At 37.8% G+C, this 24,211-nt stretch overlaps 1 protein-coding gene across 1 annotated transcript; it reads left to right on the top strand.

The window, feature by feature from the left end:
* Positions 1–473: 473 nt before the first annotated feature.
* On the top strand, positions 474–23,977 carry LOC126820785 (glycine, glutamate and proline-rich protein). The gene is made up of 6 exons (XM_050548926.2): positions 474–614; positions 11,830–11,922; positions 14,277–14,366; positions 17,872–17,984; positions 22,474–22,630; positions 23,704–23,977. Exons 1-6 carry the CDS (start codon positions 566–568, stop codon positions 23,838–23,840), a joined length of 639 nt encoding a protein of 212 aa, XP_050404883.1. The 5' UTR covers positions 474–565; the 3' UTR covers positions 23,841–23,977.
* Positions 23,978–24,211: the final 234 nt, after the last annotated feature.

The raw sequence follows: 24,211 nt of genomic DNA, 5'->3' as shown, positions 1-24,211 counted from the left end.
AGGTTTGGTAGTTCGCAAGCCGGAATCAAGAAACCTTGATGCAGGCGTACAATAACAGTACGGACCACGAAAGTATTGTATGCGTTCGTCATTTTTCGAAAAATCTGTAGAATTTACATGCACAGGAACACAAAGTCTCTACCACAAGTCTGTAATCTTCTACGGTGCCGAACACACGCGAGTGACGCGTAAGTCTCACGCAGGAGTTTACTAAAATTTCCCTCGTAGACTCCCCGTAATAGTACGAACGGCGGGTTGTAAGCTAGGCTTTAGGTGTTTGTATCACTCATCATAGGTTATACTGACATTGTGCACAAAGATAAGTCCGTCTGGCCATACTACGTGCCGAATTACATGTAAACTCAAAGTTCGTTTTATCGGATTATCAAGTATGGGCAAATAATAAGCTATACTTTTTTAAATGTATATAATATGAAAGCTTATATTATTTATTCCCCGTGATTCAATTCAGATAAGCTTTGGTACATGTGAATATGTCACCTGGCAAAGGAATCATATAATAGACACGAAATAACATTATTGTTGTTCAGTCTGGTAGATTTTAATGATGATACTGGCGGTGTTTCTTTTCGGCGCATTAGCTACCGTCCAAGGTGAGTATACAGTTATCAGTGCAATCCCAAACCAGAATTGATGCATATAATCTTTTACTTGAAAAGGATAGTGAAATTTCCAGAAATCTTACCAGTTGATGATTAACCGTAAAAGTGGATGATCGAGACTTTGTTTATTATCGTAACAACTGAAACAATAAAAATCGAGGCTACATTGTTATTAAAATGAGGTTTCTCGGCTTCGGGTGAAGTATTTTAAACTATTATTGCAAGAACTGTTAGCTCTTTATCTAGACTTTGTTTATTATCGTAACAACTGAAACAATAAAAATCGAGGCTACATTTTTATTAAAATGAGGTTTCTCGGCTTCGGGTGAAGTATTTTTAACTATTATTGCAAGAACTGTTAGCTCTTTATCTAATCTTCCGTAATGCCGCTCTATGCATTGGTTCTATAAAGAAACGATCGGGAGGAAAGATATTGGTAATGCCATGGGTGGGGCCCTAGGTTCAGTACTTCAAAGCAAGACGACGAAACATCGACAATTGCATGTAATATGTGATAAAAAATATTATAGAAATCAATTAGTATAAATTTCTAGTCCACCGTTGATACCCCATACCCGGCTAAAAATAAATAAATAAATAAAACGGGAATTTACCTGGTGAATTGTTGATTAAAGCGTAACTACATAATAGTATCATCCTTCAATAAATCTGCCTACTATATTTACATTAACTTCGCCATAATCTTTGCATCATAACGAAGATACAAATAACACTTTGTTAATGTTTTACAAGCGGTTGCCACCAATTTACGCCCACGTCTTGAAATAGATTAACTGGGAAATAGGGCCAATGCTTCACATCAAAGTAAAAATAAATCTGTTAAAAACTGTAGCCGTGGCCTAGATCGCTTTCACGATTTTTTTGGTAAATGACGATGATTTCAGAACGGAATGTCACGGATTACTGATTATTGATAGGGTTCGTCCTCTCATGGACCCCCGATGCTTCACGCCAAATCTGAAAAAAAAGATGGTTAAAAACTTTGGCCACTATCACATTCACAAATAATTCGAGAACAAAAGGTCGTGTAACACAGATCATCGACCATGTTCGTTCTCCCATAACCCTAATTCTTCAAACCAAAGTTGAAAAACAACCTGTTAAATAAAATGTAGCCTTTATCACCTTCTAAAGGTTTTTGGAAAAGAGGGAATAACTCCTGAACAAAAGGTCTGATGTGCACAAAAATCAAAATCATCTAATATGTTTTGATTTTAACACGTTATAAACAGTGTGCCAATATCGAGATCTTTGGGATATAAACATATACGTGATTCGGTATGTCAAAATGAGCCGGAATGCGCGTTATCTAATTTTGAAAATAAGTGAAATATTGATTTTGATCGAAATTGAGATTTTCACAAAAATGAGTCTATAAATATACTATATATCGACACCTTTATTTGGACGTTTTGTAAGAGTACCGTATTCTTAAATCTGTCCTATTTCTTAAAGTTCTCAGCGAAATTAGTTATTTTTCTTAGCTCGCAACGGGACGACCGGTCATTCCTCTTGCATTATAATTGCCATCGTTGTAAAGCTTGTTGCTATGTTGTCTACACAACTCGTTTGCTGATTGGCCAAGACACCGCGTGGAAAACATTATGGTTACGTGGCAGACTCGAGCGAACGATATATATTTGGTTTTGCCGATAATGTTTTGGGGTACCTACATGCGGTTCACTCTAATAAGTGGCAGAGAAAAAATCAATTCTGATCGTATAGATTGCCGTTGAGAGTTAGTCAAAACCACGTTGCAGAATTATGTAAATTAATCGACAAGTCGGTGAGTCACTGAGTAATACTAATCAACTGTCACGGATCAATGATAAAGCCATCGACATTTCATTATTTACTCTGATTCGGAATAATTAATCCAATCGGTGATTATTTGATATCTCGTTTCAACTTTAAAAAAATAATTTATAGGCCTTAAATGGAAATAGACAAAATGGCTAATAATTTTCTTTTCGAGGAGAATTTTATTGATAGCTGAATTTCATTTACTGTCGCTTCTTCATGCGGCATGCAAAGTAAGGAATGCATATTGGATATTATTATTTAAAATTCTCTTAACACCATGGGTCGAAAAAATGAGAACGACCAACGTGCCAAATAGCGACGATTCTCGAGTGGGAAAAACAGTGCCATTGTTTAATTACATCAAAGCCAAAATGCCCGAAAATGAACGTAACCATTTCTATAGGGAATCATATTTTGATACCGTTACGGTACCTGGAAATATTAGAGACTTTTGGCAAGCGTAAATTTCTGGCCCGTATCGCGTATCCGTATGGATTTTGCGTGTGACGTCATCAATGTGTGTGCATTTCTCATACGAGATACGTCACACGGATACGGCAGCACGTATCGAACAGCTTTCAAACGGAAAAGGTTCGTATTACATTGTCGTGTCCTTTTACCGTCTTTTTTACTACTTTTAGACGCGGAATTGTTGTATCGTAGCGTTTTTATGAATCTTTGTGTATTCTAGAACACGAAGGTGTATATTTGACGCGATGTTAACCACGATGGTTGATCTACGTGCTAAATTTAGGGAACGGAACATTGCAATTCTGTAAATGATTTTATTCTGTGGTAAAGGGGTATAAACTTTCTGAAATGATACATTAGTGAACCAAAAATTGCAGTCGAGTCGAAGTCGAAGATTTTTAATAAGATTCGACATTATTTTTTTTTAATAGCTCAGCGACTGTATTTCCTCCGGGAAATTGTCGGCTCTAATAGGCACTTGACTAGTACTGATGGTGATCTTGGTAGATATCTGCCATCATGCTGTAATAGAACTAAGTTCAGCTGATCGACGCACACGTACGCGACGCGAAAATTTGCCAAAACTCTAAAACTACATTGACGCAACGTATCACGTATACGATACGGATACGTGACACGGATGGGAAAATTCCGCTTGCCAAAAGTCTCTAATAACAGACCTATCGTACACGCAAAACCTTATTTTAATTCACGTGTTAAAAGAATACGCGTACAACTGTGGCGGCTTCTTTGATGATTACCCAATCAACAACCTTAATCGCCTGACCACTAGGTGGCACTAAGGTGCTAATTAATTGATGAGATTACCAAAGTTATAATATACAAAAGATAGACTACTAATGTAAAGATTGTTCATCAGTATAACACTGTCATGTGAATATGCCGCATTTACTACGATTTTCGTCTTCAGCACCCTTGAAATCCTAAATGGAAAAAATATTAAACGACAAATTAGCAAATAAATGGCGGAAATTGTCGGGTCAAATTTTTATTACGATTTTTGTCTTCAGCACCCCTGAAAACCCCCGAAAAGATAAATTCAACGACATAAGAGCAACTTAATGGCCTGGTTGCTATGGGATTTTGTTTTGGAACATACCAAATCTTTCACTTGCTTTTTCTAAAACTTAATTTGGTGAGTTGGGTAGCTTCAAATAGACACAGTTCAAACAAACTATACATTGAAGGTAATGAGTTGGAGAATGTGAAAATAACAGTAACTCAATTTTCAAAATGTCTTCATTGCGACTCATTATGCCGTGATGCGTCACATATTTCTAGTTTCATCAAAATTGGTAAAGATTGTGACACAATCAAATGTGAACGGACGGACGGACAGATGCGACTACATAATACGTCCAAAACAAGGTGGGCGTATAAACCTGGCTTCGGGAAATTCTTTTTCAAATAAGAATGAACATCCACAAATTATGTTCTTTTCCAAATAAGAATAAACACCCACAAACTGTGTTCTTTTCGGTGTCCAGCCTTTGTAAAAGATATACATTTTACATTAACTTTTCCACTTCCCTTAGGTTTGTAAAACAGATTTAACACCCCTTCACGCCACCCTCATCAAAAGTTGAAGTATCAAGTTTGGGAGGTTTTTATTTCTTCGCTTCACAGTGTTGATTTGTGCCTTCTCGTTTATTCTCTAAATAAATCACCAATCCCTCCTTATCACCTGTGACGTTCATGACATCTAAAAGATAAGATAGCCGTCTTTTTAAATCTTCATTTATACATACTTAAAATTACGGCCATTTAAGATTTGACCCTTGTAATCGTCATACAATAACTTGTCGGTCTATTTTCTGTATTAGGTGGATATCTCATGTTCCCTTATCGGTCACAGTTCTCAATATGCCCAGGGCCTAAACTATGACACATGTAGTTAAGGATTTCTAATGTAACATCCTCTATATATTGTCATCTAGATTTTCACGTACACGATTTTGACACAGCGGCGACGACTCTCATTGTTCCGAGTTTCTTACTATCGACTTGAAAGCGCAATACAGCAATGAATTACAACCCAGCATTAAGAACAATAAAGAGAGAGAGAAATGGGGTTTAACGTCCACTCGACACAAACTAGGTCATTTCGGGACTAACATGGTTTATTTTTATTTACATAATTCGCTTGCGCGTAGGGGTCTTTAGCAGTGGGGGGGAAACCGGAGGCCCCGGAGAAAACCCACGAGGTTGTAAGAACAATAAAGAAAACAAGTTACACATAATCAAAAACATTGCGTAAAATCCAAAAATTGAATCTTGCAATACCCGGCATAGTAGGGATTATGAGGCTGTAAATTCAAACTATGTACAATCAATTGGATGGGAGGAGGGGGACGGCGAACCTTGAAACAATTATTGGAAATGAGGGGCAAAACTACTGAGAGGATTTAAACAACCACTCACTCACCTCAAAAGATTTTATACGCCTAGATTTTCATATTTTGAACCATGCAATTGGCCATATTCAAGTTATAAAGTTATAAAAATATTAAGTGAGCTTTCCGTGCAGTAAAATATTGTTCACCTGTCTACATATATCACTTTGCCACAAACAAATACTTTATTACACTGTAAAACATGGCATCAAAAATGAGGCAATTTGAATCCGAAGTTGAAGCCTTTGCAGCTATTTACGCAACAGAGGAAGAAGAGCTTTCCGATCCAAGCGTATCTGAGTATTAACCGGGGACACCTGGTAAGTAATTAAGTAACCAATTGTTCCCATTTTAAGTGTAGAAATGTTAAGTATCATGTTACGTTTAAGCAGTAATTCATCATGAGCTGGACGAGCTGACCACTTCATTATATTTTTTCTGTGTCATCTTACGATGTCACAACCCTATGGGTTCCCATAATTTAGTCTGGATGACTATCGACCTGTTAGATTCTTCATATTCTTTATTTCAGAACCAATTTACAGTGAAAACTACAATAAAACATAAAATACGTTATAAGTGCATGTAGGCAAACATGCAAAAAACGCATAAACACACTGAGTTAACATTAGATGAAGAGGGCGTTGCATCATAAAGTCTGCCATTGAATCAAGTGGCGTGGTTTTGATTCCCCACTTGTACGTGACAAGGCGTAGGGTCTCCTGCCCAACCTTGTCTCTCTTCCAGGTGAACTTCCCCTGAATAAACTTACATAATTTATATAATGTATCAGTAATGTGTATATAATTAGTCTGTATGCACTGAAACGTATTCCTTGCAATTACTATTAGACCATGACTTAAACTGCTTACTTTCTGAAAAAGCTTATATGACAGTACTACCCGAATTAGACATATTAAAACACTTACACCATAAAGCTCTAAACATAAACAAAGGTGTTGGAACAACAAAAGAAACCGAAACGTATTCCTTGCTATTACTATTAGACCATGACCTAAGACATACAACACTTTAGGATTAAGACCAGTAATTTTAATTTTACTCAATACAGTTACATGTATATATTGTTTTATATCTGTTTCAGGGTGAGATACAGACATTAAACAAACAATCCAACTAGAGGCTGATACTCAACACACTGGTAGTTTTACAGCAGAAAGGAAGATAAATAATGATCATACTACATAATCTTCTGTCAGCAACAAAATGGAAAACCAGACTATTTGTAGCCTTAACTTTAACTTAAAGTTCTAAAAATAACCGAAGAAAGACACACGTAAACAATGTGATGTGTTCCAAGATAAATTAATTACAGAGTTGAGCACAGAGAAGACGACTCAGATAGCACTTCTTAGAGATCGGCATCAGTCTAGAAATGAAAAACATGACACCGAGTGATCCAAACCTGATCCAATCACTGATATTATTAACATTGATTTGGAGAGAACTCTAACAACCCCTTATCTGTGTACACCAATGAAGTCTTTTTTTTTATCTTAGGCAGATGCGGACCGTCAACCTTAGGACACATGAATATCCCCAGAATATAGATTTTATGAATACGTGGATTGAGGTTTATGGTAAATGGGGTTCTGTGGAGGTAGCATCTTGTCTATTAGATCACTTTTTGCGACTATCAAAATATTCGCGTGATGGTCAAAACTGCAACTTTCTAATTGCTATGTTAATGATCTATGCCGTAAATATAAGTAGTTCAGAATCCATATAAATGGAAGTTATGGAATCGGGCCACTCGTTTTTACCAAAAGATGCCGATTTCAGATCAGTAAGCAGAGTACAGAAACAAATAAACAAGTATTTATACACCACAAGGACACTAAAAAGACATTTATGGCCGTACACAAATATAGATCAGATTTAAAGATTGGAATATACTAGATAACCAGCGGCTGCCAGGCAGGATACGCCCACATTTTCGAGAGATGAATAGAGAACAAGCTAACAAGAAAGTGATTTTTCCTACAATCAAGGGCCATAATTCAGGAAATTGTGCAAATATCGAAAGGAACTGAACGAACGGCAGCCATTTTGTCTGTCAATTTTGGGCCGATTTTCACGAAATTCGAACTCAGTCGTCCTCAGGGTGTAACGGTGATATAATAATACGGTTTTTTAAATCGGATAAAAATTATGACCTCTATTGGATCCACAAGCTAAAAACGCAATTTTAGTACAATCAGGGGCCATAATTCAGGAAGTTACGGTCCGATATGTGCGTATATCGAAAGGAACCAAGATCTTTGGGTTATAAACTTACATTTCAAGTTTCAACAAAATCGGATAAAAATTGTGACCTCTATAGGGTCCACAACCTTGATATAACATATTCTTATGATATTCCAGAACGAACGGCGGCCATTTTGTCTGTCAATTTTGGGCCGATTTTCACGAAATTGAAACTCAGTCGTCCTTAGGGTGTAACGGTGATATAATAATACGGTTTTTTAAATCGGATAAAAATTATGACCTCTATAGGGTCCAGAAGCTAAAAACGCGATTTTTCGTACAATCAGGGGCCATAAGTCAGAAAATTACGGTCCGATATGCGCGAATATCGAAAGGGTCCGAGATCTTTGGGTTATAAACTTACATTTCAAGTTTCAACAAAATCGGATCAAAATTGTGACCTCTATAGGGTCCACAAGCTAAAAACGTGATTTTTCGTACACACAGGGGCCATAATCCATGAAGTTTCGATCCGATACATGCCAATATCGAAAGCAGCCGAGATCTTTTGTGGATAAACCTATATTTCAAGTTTCGTCGAAATCGGATAAGAATTGTGACCTGTAGAGAGTCCACAAACAATTGTGGACGGACGGACGTCCGGACGGACAGGGGCGACGGCATAATACGTCCACATGGAAATGTGGGCGGATAAAAATAATGGTAAATAGAAAAAAGAATGAAGATGGGGACACTTGTAACACTAGTTTAGTGATAACAGTAGACCAGTTTCGTAAATATATGGTTTATTTACATCGGAACAGAATATAAAACATCTACATACAAAACAATACAGGAACTTAAACTAATATACAGGAACTAGACTGCATCAGGAACTAGACTACGACAGGAACACATATAACTATATTAAATCTACCATTCTGCTCCTCTGCCAAGGCAGCGGCTTAACTCGGGTGAGTTCATACGCCGATCTCTCCGTCTCCCCTCGTCTCTAGTCGTCTGCCTAACTGTCTGTAAACTCCTTTTATATTGCGTACGACAATTCGGGAAAATGGTTAAACATGCATTATGCAAGAGCTAAATCTGATTATTGCAAGTCTTAATTTAGGCTTCAGATGTTATAGAAATTATAAATTAGATCTTTATTTAAACAACAAGACCAAAATCAACTCTGTAGACCCACGGATGGCTCGGCTACAGCTCGGATTTAAATAGGATTTCACTAATTGATTAAATCAAATAAGGGGTAACCTGATGAAAATACGTCAGTTAGATCGAGGCTAAATGATAGAGTGTACTTAGCGAGGCCGCTGTAAATCGTTTCCGTATGCCATTGAAAACTTTACTTGATAATCGAGATATGTAGGTGGAGTTAACGCCTGTCAATCAAACGATCGGCGAAGGTGAAAACGCATTTCGCTACCATTTTTAGTCAAATATTACAACGATGATAACTATGTTCAGAATAAAGTAATTTGACTGAATTTTTCAATATATTCTTCTTTCATCATCCACTTTTGAACTGTTATAGCAAGAATGGCCAACTCTCTATAAAAATCTCCCATAATGTATCTTTAAGAGTGATCATCATGTATGGTATTGTTTATTTGTCAGACTATTGTATCTGTAATTGCACTGCGTATTTCCTTTGAAGCCATTAACAGGTCATGGTATGATGCACTGACCACTAGTACATTCCCTTTAAAGTCCTGCCGAGTGTTGCACACAGATCATGTGCGCCCGAAATGACATATTGAATTAATTACATGTTTAATTACAACACAGACAATCGTGACTTAAGAAAAGTGCACACAGAGTTGAAAGGTCAATATTATATATTATCAAAACAGCTGGAGGACAACAAGTTCAATTTGATAAAAGTTATAGATTACTTTGTTACATGCTGTAACTGTAGTTATACATAAAATGGATGAAATTTATAAGAGGTTAATTAACCATGATGTATCGTGAAAAACTTACGACGATGGAAAATTCAAAGCAGTTGTTTTTTCTACGGAATAGACGAGGATGGGATACCTCAGTCCAGTCTATATTACATATTGACGTTCCTTAAGCATATCCAAACCAGATTCCTTATAAAAAAAGAGAAGTATGATGATTTGATGAAGGCGTTATACAAATTTACCACATGGGTCAAACAAATCAAGCGAATCAAAGTTTATGTATTATTGACCAAGTTGGTCATCCGTACATTCATCCGTATGTGCAAGATGGATATTAATTTCCCTTGAAAATATCTATTTAAAGGACCACGCTTGAATCAAAATCGAGGCATTACTGCTGCATTGAATTAACGTTTACAAAAGTAAACAGTATACAGAGACCGTTTTCATTCGCGACCACCGCCAGGTCGTCTCTCCCATCATACCCCCTTCCTTTCTATACCCGTACACATGCACTGATCATCACTCTCTCCCCGCCCATAACAATTCTCCACAACCTCGTCTTATCAGCCCCGCCCCACCTCCTTCCATACCCCTTCTTATCAACTACCAACATTAGCCATTAAAGGTCACCGGAAAAGCTACATAAATTTTTAAATAATGCAAGTAATTATGTCAACATATCCTTTCCATAAGTATAACACGAACCTGAATGTCAATATTACCTGCAACAGGTAAATTTCAATGTTAGTTATATCCGCCGTTCTCCGTGGGGAATCGTAACTTTCCTTCAATACCTTTAATACCAGACATCCAGACATAGTAATCCCCCCCCCCCCCGGGACCTTCTTATCCCAGTCCTACATACTTTACACATTCCATTTTAACCCCCTGGCCCATCCATCTTACTCCGTCTCGGTCCACCTAAAGCTTGGCTCACAATCTGCTTACTACCAAACCCTACGACCCGTGGTAGGCTTTAAATCTGCACCTCTGATACTTCACTAAACATTAGCACGAGCAACACTTAAGTTGATCAAAAGAAATTCTGCTTGATTTGAAACATGAAGAAAACATCTGTTGACCCAGGCAGCAATGAAATCAATGTTCTCGACTAAATACAGTGACCAATACATAATAAAATGGATTTGTGACAATTGATATAACTCCAGATTTTAGTCTAAGTTTGATAAGTTGTTCTTTGTTAAATGATCTATCTGAAGAAAGCCTGTAACCCCTTTCATGTAATTCATAAAGACAGTCTCCAACGTCTATAATATTCAGTAATAATTGGAATTGGGTATCAATGTTAGAGATCAATCTTCTGAAAACGTGATTTTTATACGCCCACAGTTTCATGTGGAAGTACTATGCCGTCGCCCCTGTCCGTTACAATTTGTTTGTGGACACCTACAGGTCACAATTTTTATCCGATTTTAACAAAACTTGAAGTATAGGTTTATCTCCCAACGATATCGGTTCCTTTCGATATTGGCATGTATCGTACCATAACTTCATGGATTATGGACCCTGAATTTTCGAAAAATCACGTTTTTAGCCTGTGGACACTTTAGAGGTCACAATTCCCATCTCATTTTGATGGAACTTGGTTCCTTTCGATATTTGCGCGTATCGGATCGTAACTTCCTGAATTATGGCCCCTGATTGTTCGAAAAATCGCATTTTTAGCTTGTGGACCGGCTAGAAGTCGCAATTTATACCAGGTATTCAAATTTCAAAATGTTTAAATATATCACCGTTTCACATCAATGAAGGTTGAGTTTGAATTTCGTAAAAATCTGATCCAAACTGCCGGACAAAATGGCCGTTCCTTGTGCGGAAATATTGTAAATGTATGTAATATCAAGGTTGTGGACACTCTAGAAGTCACAATGTTTATCCGATCTTGATGAAACATGCAATGCATGATTATAATTCAAAGATCGTGGTTCCTTTTGATATTTCCGCATATCGGACCTTAACTCCCTGGATTATAGCCCCTAGAGGTCAAAATTTTTGAAAAACGCTTAAATGTATCCCGTTCCACACTAATGACGGTTGAGTTAGAATTGCGTTTGTCGGATTTACAATCCTACCAGCATTATTTCAAATATGTCAAGAAAGAACTATTTAACACCCGTTATCAACTTTGTACAAAGTATTTTATGACTGAGGCCCAAATTTTAGCCAGCACAATTCTGAGTAGATAACGAAAACAGAACATTATGACAATATTAAAATCCATACATTCTCTTGACCTAAATTACTCTTGACGCAAAACTGGGGCACACAACCAACTAAATTAGCAAAAAATACCAGTAACAACAGAAAACGTATTTATTATTTGTGTGTAATATATTTCAGGTGCTGGATATAATTGCTATGGCAATGTTATGGCAATTCATCCCACTGGAGCCAGCGCAGGTACTGCATCTCAGGATCGCATCACGCATGGAGGTAATTACCTGTATTTTGTACCCGAATAACGGCGGGTTCGTTTTGCGAAAAGGACATATATGTCAATGGGGTTCTTTTCGATCGAAATTGAAGGTTTGGTACAAGAAAATCAGAAATGTACGTTTCGATTTACTGAAACGAAATAATTTTTCAGTCCGATGCCTCTGTAATTAGTATGTTAGAACGATTGAGAGTAACTAGCAATTAAATGATTCACAGGAACTTTGTCTTTAATTCCCATGTCAACAATCGCTTTTTATATGCACCCTAGACAGGTATTTTTATTTAAATTTATTGTATAGGCCCTATCGATTTTGGTGAAGATCCGATACTTTCCTACCAAGAAACGGTACCGAAGGTAGTGCAATTTGCTTGCCCTCACTCGACAGTATATACCCTAGTTTGAGTTTATAGAAATCAAATACGAACTGGATTCAACAACATTTTATTCTAGCAGTCACAAAACTAATATACAAGAGGTTCTCGTAGTGAAAGCTTGACTGACGATGGTGTCAAACCAAGACCCATTTATACCAAACCAAGTTTTATACAAAATACTTATTATAATTGTCCAACATTAAATAAAGAACTATATCTTAACCTGTGATAACTGAAAAATAATGGTAAGATTGATTAGGGATTATCTAGCTTGACTAGTAATGTCAACGAAATATCACAGATGTATTCTTTTCGTCGTCGGAGTCAGGGAGTTCTAACAAACCTGTAGTTTTTGTTGTTTTCCTCTTAGAAGCTTTGCTAGCCATTTTAAAGATAATTTTGCAGAATGCCACCAACAACGCGTTCTGCGTTGGATTCACGACGCCAATACGGAGGGAGGCAACTCCTTAATCCAGATTGATGCATTCGGTAGTACTCGTTCATTACCAAAATATATTTTAATTATATTAAAATAACACTTTGTAGGTCAAAGGCAATCCACGGAGAGGTAATCGCTATCGTTTTAAACGTTGATCAAAAAACAATTTCCACGAGATACGGCATCGAAAGTAGCGAAACCATGCAATTGTCGACCCGTAGTCACGGGCTAAATTTCTTCGTGGATTCTTTTGAGTTGTATTTTGTAGGATCCTTTACGATTTAGACGTTGACAGGGTAGATTTTCGTTGCAACCAAGCCTTCCATCTCAACCAAAGACACGCATTGTTGGCATTTAACCGTTTTGGCAATACGAAACCAATGAACGCCTGTATTAATCAACTCGTGTTCATCGGTATGTGCTATTCATACCTAACAAATTATGTCCTTTGTGGGGTATATTTTGTTTCTTTTTATAGATAATTAACGGGCAGATTACTATATATTATAAAATAGAAATAGGATTGGGAGACAGGCTAGGCCTATATCACCCCTCTCTCTTCAACAAATCAACATGATTACAATAAAGTCGAAATTATTCATGTTGTGTTATTAATTAATACAATTGTGAAAGGATACAATGGTATTTTTTTCTATAAATAAAGATGTTTTTTGATATACATAATGTTTGATGTTGCATCTCAGAAAATATTATTTTAGTTTTTTTTTCAAGTGAAATGTCCGTAGAACCATGCAATAGAAATTTCGTGTCCACATCGGAAGGTTGGGGAGTCGGTTATGTGTTTGATAAACGAAGTTTTGAATGGGGGGTTTGAACTTTTCTTTTACCAATATTGTTACAAGAAGGTACAGAGTGATCATTTTTTGAGGGTTTTTGTTTAAAAGTGAATAACGTATCTGAATTACGTATAGAAAGATCTAGATTATTCCAAAGTCGCGTAGTTGAAGGAATGAAAGAATTATAAAATAGATTAGTTTTACAAAAATAATATGGAAGGATTTTATCGTTTCTTAATGAATATTTACTTTTTTTTATTGTTTAAATTATCATAAAGGTAATCAGGGGTTAAGTGATTTATTATTTTATATAGAAATATCAACTTGTCTTTCACGACGTTGTTTTAGGGGTAATATACCGACTTCTTTATATGTAAATTGTGACTAGTTCCCTTCAAAGCGCCACATAACGGGCAGTTACCTTATCGTCAACTAGATACATGAACTGTACATTAACATACTATTTCTAATGACAAATATCTGATGGAATTGCGTGAATATTGCATATGTATATTTAGGGTTGCGTCCCTTTAATCATTAACCAAACCAATAACAGTTTGGTGCCATTTTGCAAATCTTGACTGTTGAAGTGAAGAATTCGAGGGAGCAAGACGTCGAGGATGAGTGCAAGAGAAGCACAGAAACAGAGTCAGAACACACGATGATCAATGGTTGTAGTAAAATATTTTTTTAATTAAATATCTTCCAATAAAGTTCTCTCATTATTTAAACATTTGTAGGTGTACAGGCGTCTTACACAATGGTTGAAACTGATTTACGAGAGTTGAACAAAAGAAAATCGTGCTATTTACAGGCTGGAAATAACAACTGTAAGTGTCTTTCAGTTTTCTATGAGAATTTACGATATAAGCGTCTGTTTGAAAACATAAAAAAACTAACAGATATAGGATGGCTTTTAATTAGTTTGAACGCAGTCGCCTTAATCCAAGTTGGCACCGGTGGATTTATAAATCAATTTTAGTCTGTAATATGATTTTTCCTAGTTATTACAAATGAATATCTTTAGAGATCCTCGAGTAAATGACCTAATCATGTTCTAGGGAACACATTTTTGATTTGAATGATACGTTATGCGTAATGATGAATTATTTTTTCCAATAAATCTTATTAATATGAAATGAAATTTGAAGCCCGACGCTTGCATTCTCATAGCTTGCATACAGCCTGTCACAACACATGCACAGGGGGGAATTGTACCAAACTATCACCAAAAGCTTATTCAAAAGCAAACCCAATATTAATTACACAAGCTTCTATATTGACATGCCATCCATTGATCTTCACAATACAGCAAGAATCACCGCGGTAGTTTGGCCAAATATGTTTATCGATACTGTTCGCTTAATACAGAAAAGATACAGTATAGTTGACTCTAATGCAATCCATTATTTTAATAATGACATGTCTGGACTAAAACATATTCAAACTAATTTGCTTCAAATGTAACAATATGGTCGTGGCGACATTTTCAAATTCATAGCAATGGAGAAACATGATGGCTGAAACAATATTGTTATATTTACAATTTACTGATTCTAAGTTCATAACCAAAGATATAGAAAGTATGCTGGTTGTTTTGATACATTACATGTTTCTTTGTTTTAAAACACATATCATATTTGTTGACCAAATTAGGTAACAATCCCTGTCGATATCCAGGGCATGGTGCATATCCACTCCATATTTGGAATTTAGCTGCTATCAGTCTTTTACGTAAATACAATAGACAAAAGAATAGACACCTATACAAGACAAGAGGGGGTGAAGGCTAGAATAGTTAGACATCATTGGATTTTTTAGACGACTATTTCATGGTGTTGTGGTATCCCGAGTCTAACCAAGTTGGTTACACTTTTCCAGGAGTAGGAACCAGTGGGGTTGGAGAGAAAGACATGTTAATTTTAAATATTGTAATGTAGACTTGTTTAACTGTTGTGACATATACTCTTCAAACAAAAGTAGGGGATATTGAAATGCAAATACCTATGCAAGTTGTGATATAATAAATAGTAATGGACGCATGACATGCTTTGAGAGAATGTTCACAGATGAAGAACTCATCGCCCCAACAGAACCATTGAGCTGCACGTGCGACACCCAAAAGCGCCATACACGTGGGAGGGGTTCATTGTCAAATTTGACACATCAAGGAAGAGTTTATGAAAACTGTCGCGTGCTGGTTTATCCTATCCATGTTTGCTTTCCTATCGGTTCTTGCATAAGATTTACTGTTTAGCATATATTTGCTTTAGTGTGTTACGTTTATATTGCAATGAGACTTCTTCAACATGATGAACGTCTACGTGCTATTGGGCTCTAAACAGCGAACAGTAGCCAACATGCTTAATGTGTCACAGTCTGTGATCAGCAGACTGTGCAGGAACCGGTACCAACAAACACACAATGCTGATGATAGACCTCGTTCAGGTCGTCCTAGAGCCACTACACAAGCCCAGGATCGATACATTCGTACATAGGTCCTGCGAAATCGAGGACAAACGGCCAATCAGCTTTCTGTAAACTTGTACCAAGTTATAGGAATTCGAGTTACACCCCAAACGATTACAAATCGGCTACATGCAGCCTATTTGCATGCGCGACGCACATAGGGTAAATAGGCGTCAATGGTGTAGGCAGCGTAGAAATTGGGGTAATCGTCGATGGGCGCGTGTAATGTTCTCAAATCAGTCTAGATTTACTCTGGGTTTCACCGATAGGCGTGATCGCGTTTGGAAACGTGTAAATTAGCGTCATGCTAACGTTAACGCCAGACAGCATGACAGATTCGGGCGTAGGTCTGTTATGGTGTGGGGAGGAATCACCATGACTGGCAGAACGGACTTGCATATTGTTCAAGGAAGGGTGACTTATGTGTACTACCGTGACCACATACTGGCACCGATAGTTCTGCCCTTTGCTCAACGTGCAGGTCGATGTTTCATCTTTCAAGATGATAATGTCCGTGTCCACCGCGCTCGTGTCGTGAATAACTACCTCCAGCGTCACCATATCGTCCATATGCCTTGGCCAGCCATGAGTCCTGACTATTCCCCTATAGAGCATGCCTGGGACATGATCGGGAGACGTGTTCATCAACGTCAACTGACAACACTGCAAGAATTGGCCGTAGCACTGCAAGAGGAGTGGGTTAGATTGCCTCAAATCCTGATTGGACGGTTGATTAGGAGCTTGCCGCGACGAATTGCTGAATGTCTGAGGATTGGTGGAGCAATTACTCATTATTAAGACAAAAATCAAAAACGTCCATTTTCACTTTTGACAGTGTATCTCTTTGCGAGTGAAATGGGGCCGTCAGATAAGCCGCCCATATGAACTGTTTATGTTCAGCTGTAGGCAATTGGCCTATTATTAACATACAATCGTTACCTCTAATAAAAACAGCAGTGCATTTCCGCAGTTTTGTGTTGTTTCTGAATATCCCCTACTACTTTTTTTTGAAGAGTATAAACGTATAGAAAAAAATATGTGTTCCTGTCATCGTAAGAAAGAAAAGACAACGGAGAAGGCCTAAAGAAGAGAGATACAACAGTGGCCATTCCAGTGTCAAAGCAACCCGTAGACGATCAGTCCAACACAAAGATACGCTGCAGCGGTAGTGGTACACAAATCCCTCTCAAAACTTTGAATTCGCGGGGAGATACTCCGAGCTATATAAAAAAATTGTTTTAGAAGCCATGTTTGTCACTTAACTTGCTTGAAGGAGAGTCCATTTTCAGAATGTATTTGTCATTACGTACTGTCAATTACCATACATATTGAGGCCTAAGTAAATTCTTGAATTATTTTCTCTCAACTTCTTTTTCGCCGTTTAATTGCAGCGTCTATTATACGTATACATCTCTCAATGTTCTCAAAACCGCCTTACCATTCGATCAAGAAATAACAACTGCTAGCATTCAATAAGCCGTCGGGTTGCCAATTATTGATATCCTGACATTTTTGCCCAGTGCTTGCGCGTTGGGTATTTTCTCGGGTAAAGATTGAGCGTTTATATACCAAACCAACGTATCTTTAAGATAATTACAAGGCGGGTATTTTGTTGTTTGAAGAACGCTGTAATAATTATTTACATAAACAGTTTTGTCGCAAAGAAAACAATGTGGAGTATGTCCACATCGCCGATGATTTTTCCCAAGATATTACCTGAGCTTGAGATAAATGTCATAATTATAAACTATTAGATAACTTACATTAATTTAGCGTAGGAATTGCATATTAGATAACTTACATTAATTTAGCGTAGGAATTGCATATCCGCAATTAGTGGCAATGTATGTATTTTTTTGTATACAGGTATTCACCCAGCTCTTATTGCTGCTATTGCCAGTAGAGAAACTCGTGGCGGCGCACTCCTGTATAGCACGGGTGGCTGGGGTGATCACCACAAAGCCTGGGGCATAATGCAGGTTTGTACAGTTATTTGCAAAAGTTTAAGACCACCAAGCGGATTTTGCATTTTGGATACGTCAAAATTCACAACGTGGGCGTAAATTGCCGTCGGCCTTGTCTGTGTGTGGGTGTGTGTGTGTGTGTGTGTCCCCTACATGCCGCAATTCTTAACGGATCGTCTTGAAAGTTTGCATACTTATTCCTTATACCGTCAGGATAAGACATATTTGGTGAATGCCCGATCCCCAGGGGCAGAGCCATGCCCAATTTTTGTATATGTCTGTTTGTCGCCTAAAGACCGCAATTCTTAACTGATCGTCTTGATATGTGGCCTAATTATTCCATATAGCCTAAAGCTGATCTCTATTGTTTTTGATACATGCCCAACCCCGATGGACTGAATCATACCCTTTTCTTTGTATGTCGCCTACAGATCGCGCAATTCATAATGAATCATCTTGAAAACTTTTCATTCTTATTCCTTATACCCTAAGGATTATCGCTTGTGGTTTGGTGAATGCCCCGCCCCCACCAGAAAGGAACTTGGCAAATATATTCCTAATACCGACAAACCATATTAAAAAGTACCATATCAATCAAAGCAGTAATGTGGACGTATCATGCAACGGTAGCGTTGCTCTTATTATTTTTCCTCTTATTGCTTGGGATTACATTAGCTAATTTAAGTGTATCTAACAACAGTGTATGGAGTACGCTTTCGGGGACCACTGGATTCAAAAATATGGGCACAAAACTCTCAAATCGACAAAGAGTGTTCACTTTTGTTACCTAGCTACGAGAACGTAGCTAAAGGCGTTGAGATATACTGATGTGTTTGTTTTTTGCTACGATTTGGTGCCTTTAGTTTTACCTGGTAAACTTAATTTCATTATTAATGCATGCAGCATCTTGAAAATAAGTTACTTTTATGGATTATATGCGTAATTGTAATTGAATGTGGCAGAAATGTTATGAATAATAATAATTAATCGTTGTTTTCATGAAAAATATTGTCAATCTTGCCAGATGGAACGATATAGCACCATCTCTTATCTCGAAACACGGATGGTTGAGAGATGAGGTTTCTTTTCTGATTGTTAGCCCGCACAAGGAGAATATTTTGGGCAAATAATAAGTGACAACCCAGATAATCGACAACCAGGAACTACAATGCCACACGACTATACTTATGCGGTCTCTAGATAGTTCTTTCAAAATAATTAGTGCTGTTATACTCTCTAGAAAAGTAATTAAATATTAGCTGTTATATTAACCCACGCATTTTACATCATGTTGAAAATAAGTTAATTTTATGGATTATATACTTAATTGTAATTGAATGTGTCCGAATGTTATGAATAACAATAATCAATCGTTGTTTTGATGAAAAATGTTGTCAATTTTGCTTACTGAGGCCCGATATGATGGAACGATATAGCACCATCTCGAAACACGGATGGTTGAGAGATGAGGTTTCTTTTCTAATTTTTAGTCCGCACAAGGATGATATTCTAGGTGAATAATAAGTGACCAATCCAGAAAATCGACACCCCGGAACGACAATGCCACACAACTATACTTATGCACCCATTTAAAGGACAATATTGGCGCCAGTCATTATCACATATGTGATAAAAACTGGTTAAACACCCTCCAAATATAATTTTAACACGATCATTGCTACAATAGATGCGTAATGGAGGTTTCAACTATCGGAAGTGACGAAGGGAAGACACGAGTAATCCCTCTATATAACTGACTGAAGTGACGAGCACCAATATTGTCCTGTAACATCATTTATAATCGACCCAAACACTCTTACTCCCCAAAGTTATGGTGCCCAACACATTCGAATTTAGGTGATTCTGCGTCGACAGATATTTACACTGAATTGAACATTTCTAAAGTGGTTAAGTAAGAGTTCGGATGAACATGAAAGGTGTGCATTAGCGACATTGCCTTGTAAATTCTAAAGCACGTGATATTGCCTATAGACTTATCAGCTAATGCCACCCTAAACATTCTTATCTTACCAAATCTGAAACACAGGAATAATTAGCAATCCGTTAGCGGCATTTAGTATCTGGATATAGAGCAATATACTATCACACATACTTATGGAAGATCAATTACTAATTCTTGGTGGCGTTTCTAAAGAGTATCCGAAACAAATATGTAGGGCAATACAGCAATTCTGAAACCATGCAGGACAAGATCATCGCACCGCATCAGGAAAGTAACATTAAGTAATAAGTATGCGTTATAACTAATAGTAATATTTAGATTGTTAGTCGTGACAACACATTTGGAAAATTATGTTCGGTTATTTTTTAGTGAACTATTCTATTAACCATACTGACTCACGGTCCTGGTGAGAGCGTATGTGGCTTGAAGATTGGGGCGCCTTCTCAACCTCTTGGGTTTACTCTGGGTATTCCTGTTTTCTCCCACAGGAAAGAACAATGCGAGTGAGCTATAAGTATAACAAAAATAAGACAACTTGTCTGCGATATCACGTTTGGTGGACGCGGACGTTAAACACTACACGAAGAAGGATATATATAAATATAGCATTGAGTGCCGTTTGTGATGGTTAATGGCAAGCTATCGGCTTGGGTTGTACATATAAATATTGTGTTATATACTATTCAAAAAAAGTAGGGGATATTTGATTTTTAAGTGTTATTAAAGTCACCTAATAAAACTGACGAAGAAACAAATGACAAAATGAAATGAAGTTCACATTCATCGATTTATTCCAAATGATCGTTAGACTAAGTAAGGCACAGACTGACCATTTTAAGGGTAAAATGATACCCGGGGTCAAACAGCAAAGTTACCACAGCATCACAACCAAGTCAGTAACGGGTAAATCCTCCTGTTTGCCAAACAAGCATTGATCCGACGTGGCATACTCCTAATGAGACGTCTAAGGTCATTTTGGTCCAGATTGTCCCATTCCTGTTGCAACGCAGCAGCAAGTTCTTGGACATTGGCAGGACGTTGTTGACGTTGACGTAACCTCTGTCCTAGCATGTCCCAGACATGCTCGATGGGGGAGAGGTCGGGACTCAGTGCTGGCCAAGGTAATGTGGTGATGTTCTGTTGTTAGAGGTAACCTGTAACGATCCTGGCCCTGTGACATCTTGCGTTGTCATCCTGGAAGATGAAACGGCGGCCATGACGTCGTGCGAACGGCACAACATGGACTGCCAAGATCTTGTCCCGGTAGTACTGGCCTGTAACACGCCCTGCAACAACATGTAAAGCCGTTCTTCCAGGAACAGAACCACCCCCAAATCGATCATGTCTGATGACGTTAACGTCTTGGAAGCGCTCGTTTCGACGACGCCACACCCTCCTACGTCTGTCCAAAAAATCAACAGTGAACCTTGACTCATCTGAAAACATCACATTGCTTCAGCGTCGATTATCCCAGTGTTGACGATCCCTACACCAACGACGTCTTGCCTGAATGTGATGATCTCTCAAACAAGGGATCACGCGAGGACGTCGGGCGCGAAGGTGACCCCTATGCAGTCGATTCCGAATCGTCTGGCCACTCACTCTCAAACCAGTGTCTGTTTGAAGACGAGCGCTGATCTGATTTGCTGTGATGACACGATTTCTCAAGGCCAAGGTACGGATAAATCGATCCTGGCCTTGAGTTGTCGCCCTTGGTCGACCTGAGCGTGGTCTGTCCTGTACAGATTGTGTATCACGGTATCTGGACCATAGCCTGCTTATGACAGACTGAGAAACATTCATCGTCCGCGCCACAACCGCCTGTGTTGTGCCGATCTGTAGCATGCCAAGGGCACGTAACCTTTCATTTTGGGTAAGCCGACGCATATCAAAATTTGTTTTCTGGTCACTAAAACAATTAAACTGATGTTTCCACCCTGGAATTCAATGCCACAATGACTGTAACATTTAAAGTCAGAGTCGTGCAAATCTTGGGTTGGACCCCCATGATGATCCCAAGCATCACCTGCATTCCATGCGGTAGCTATTGGTGCGTTTGGGCGTCACATGTAACTGGAAATGTTTCTTCTGTTAGATTCTATAGTGACTTTTTTCGTAGTCATTTGCATATTTTAGTATTATGCCCCCAAAATCAAATATCCCCTACTTTTTTTGAATAGTATATCTATCAATAGTTTTCAAGATTCCCCACAGCACACTTTCTGGTGTATGTCATTCCTCATTAGCCCTGTTGATGTAGTAAAGTAAGGCGTTAAGCCTCATTTAATGTCTTAACCGTCATATCTTGATCTCTTTGATTATTGGCACAGCATAAAAATTCTGTCACCTCAAATTATGATGTTTAATCTGTTCGCTGTATAAATAATTTGAATGCACTTTATTCCGTGTTTTTTGTATTCAAGTAGTTCCAAATTCCAACTATAACGATAGAGGGGCATTTTATATGTATGTGTCAAAATACATGTATGTTGGAAACCTTGCAGAATTTATCATATCATATCTAATTCACGTTTATTTCAGTGTGATTTGCATGCGTCTGGACTTGGTTCTCAATGTACACAATTTGGTTGGGACAGTTGTGCACACATTGACATGATGACGCGTGTTATTTTGGTACCATTTATTAAACAAATTAGAAGTAAGCACCCGACATGGTCTGCTGAGCAACAAATGCAAGGTATGTTATTTACTTTAGATTTTCTATGTCTGATATTATGTTCATTCGGAAATTTCAATCTTTTATTGTCTCGATTTCGACTATGTTTTATGATTGACGGAGAGGAAATATGTATTTGAATATGCAAATACCACATTGTTAACTGGTAAGTTGGGCCATATTCTATAACTCATTGTGTGAACTGTTTGCCCGGGCAGCCATCTGTTAAAATAGACAGAACGGATGCAATTTTGTCCAGACGAATTATCGTTCTTGTCAAAGTAGATACAATATAGGCTGGAATGATCGAGACTAGTGTAAATGATGTTTAGAGGGCTTCTGTCGAATTATAATTTACAATCATGTTAAAGGAACACTGTCGTTTTAAATAGTATTTTGAGCCATTCCAGTTATACTAAAATTCTATTGAATTTTCTGGAGCCACTTGACGCAATGACAGACCTTATAGTTACACCATTAGACCCCCCCCCCCCCCCACACACACACGCCTTAAAAGGTTCGGCGAGAAAGTTGCCGGTTCCATGACTATAATGTCCGGGTTCGATCCTGGTGTTTGCCGAGAAAGTTCCTCAGGATTTTTAAGCATTGTCAGTGGTGCGCACGTAAAAGTACTCTTGATAGCTAGAATAACCCGCTAGGTGCATACAAGTAGGACATTAAACCCCCATTTCATTATATTGATTTACAACGGTTCTTCTATAGTACGTGAGTGCATGCATGGAACTAACACATGCATGAATTTGGGAACAAAAGTCCTATTTATGTCATTTGTTTTATTAGCCCACATGTTCATGTTGTCTTCCATGTCCAGAATTTTAACCACTTGCCTGCAGGGTTAAGTCCAGAACCGATATTGATCAAATATTCGGGGATTGTTAGATTTGTTTAAGAATAATACTCAACTTGTACTCACTGTATGGTGTTGAGTTGTTGACCATTTGGTGAAAGTCGTAAATGAATTCCATGATGGACATTGTTTGCTTAGACAAAAGCAAATTGATTTATCGATGCTTTGGAGCACGATTGTATATTATTTTTTAAAAAAAACCATTTCTTTCCAAATTCTCGTTTAGGTGGTGTTTCTGCTTACAATGCTGGAGTTGGTAACGTAGCTACTGTAGCTCGTATGGACATTGGTACAACAGGAAATGACTACAGTAATGACGTCGTTGCGCGTGCACAACGTCTTATATCAGCCCACGGATGGTAATCAATATTCTTTGGGAGCCGAAAATGAGATATATATATAGAAACACTTTATAGTGGTAGCTTTAATTGAAAACTGGTCGGTTAACATATAATTTTGTCCATTTGTTATTGGACACTTCAATATAAATTAGTAGCGTGTGCTCTTACAAGTTTTTTTTTCCAACGCCATCTTCTTTCTCCACCCCCCCCCCCCCCACACACACTACTCCAATGTGTGAAAATATTAATTTGGTCGCGCAGAATCGTGACATTAATATCACGTTATTACACAAATGGACTTGTTTCTTGTATTATGTAGAAAAGAAAAAAAAAATACTACTATCGGTTCAATCAAAATTGTGTTGTGTGTTATTAGAGTGCACCATCTAATAT

Source organism: Patella vulgata, chromosome 5 (genome assembly GCF_932274485.2).
Source record: "Patella vulgata chromosome 5, xgPatVulg1.2, whole genome shotgun sequence".
NCBI lineage: Eukaryota > Metazoa > Mollusca > Gastropoda > Patellidae > Patella > Patella vulgata.
The sequence above is the reverse complement of the archived record's forward strand: the minus strand, read 5'-3'. Positions and strand labels throughout refer to the sequence as shown.

What these genes read in the sequence shown, in the direction of transcription:
- LOC126820785 (XM_050548926.2), top strand. Translation starts at nt 566, where the DNA reads ATGATGATACTGGCGGTGTTTCTTTTCGGCGCATTAGCTACCGTCCAA. An exon ending in AAGCCTGGGGCATAATGCAG is followed by an intron (nt 17,985 to 22,473) that starts GTTTGTACAGTT and finishes CGTTTATTTCAG; the next exon opens with TGTGATTTGCATGCGTCTGG. An exon ending in TGCTGAGCAACAAATGCAAG is followed by an intron (nt 22,631 to 23,703) that starts GTATGTTATTTA and finishes ATTCTCGTTTAG; the next exon opens with GTGGTGTTTCTGCTTACAAT.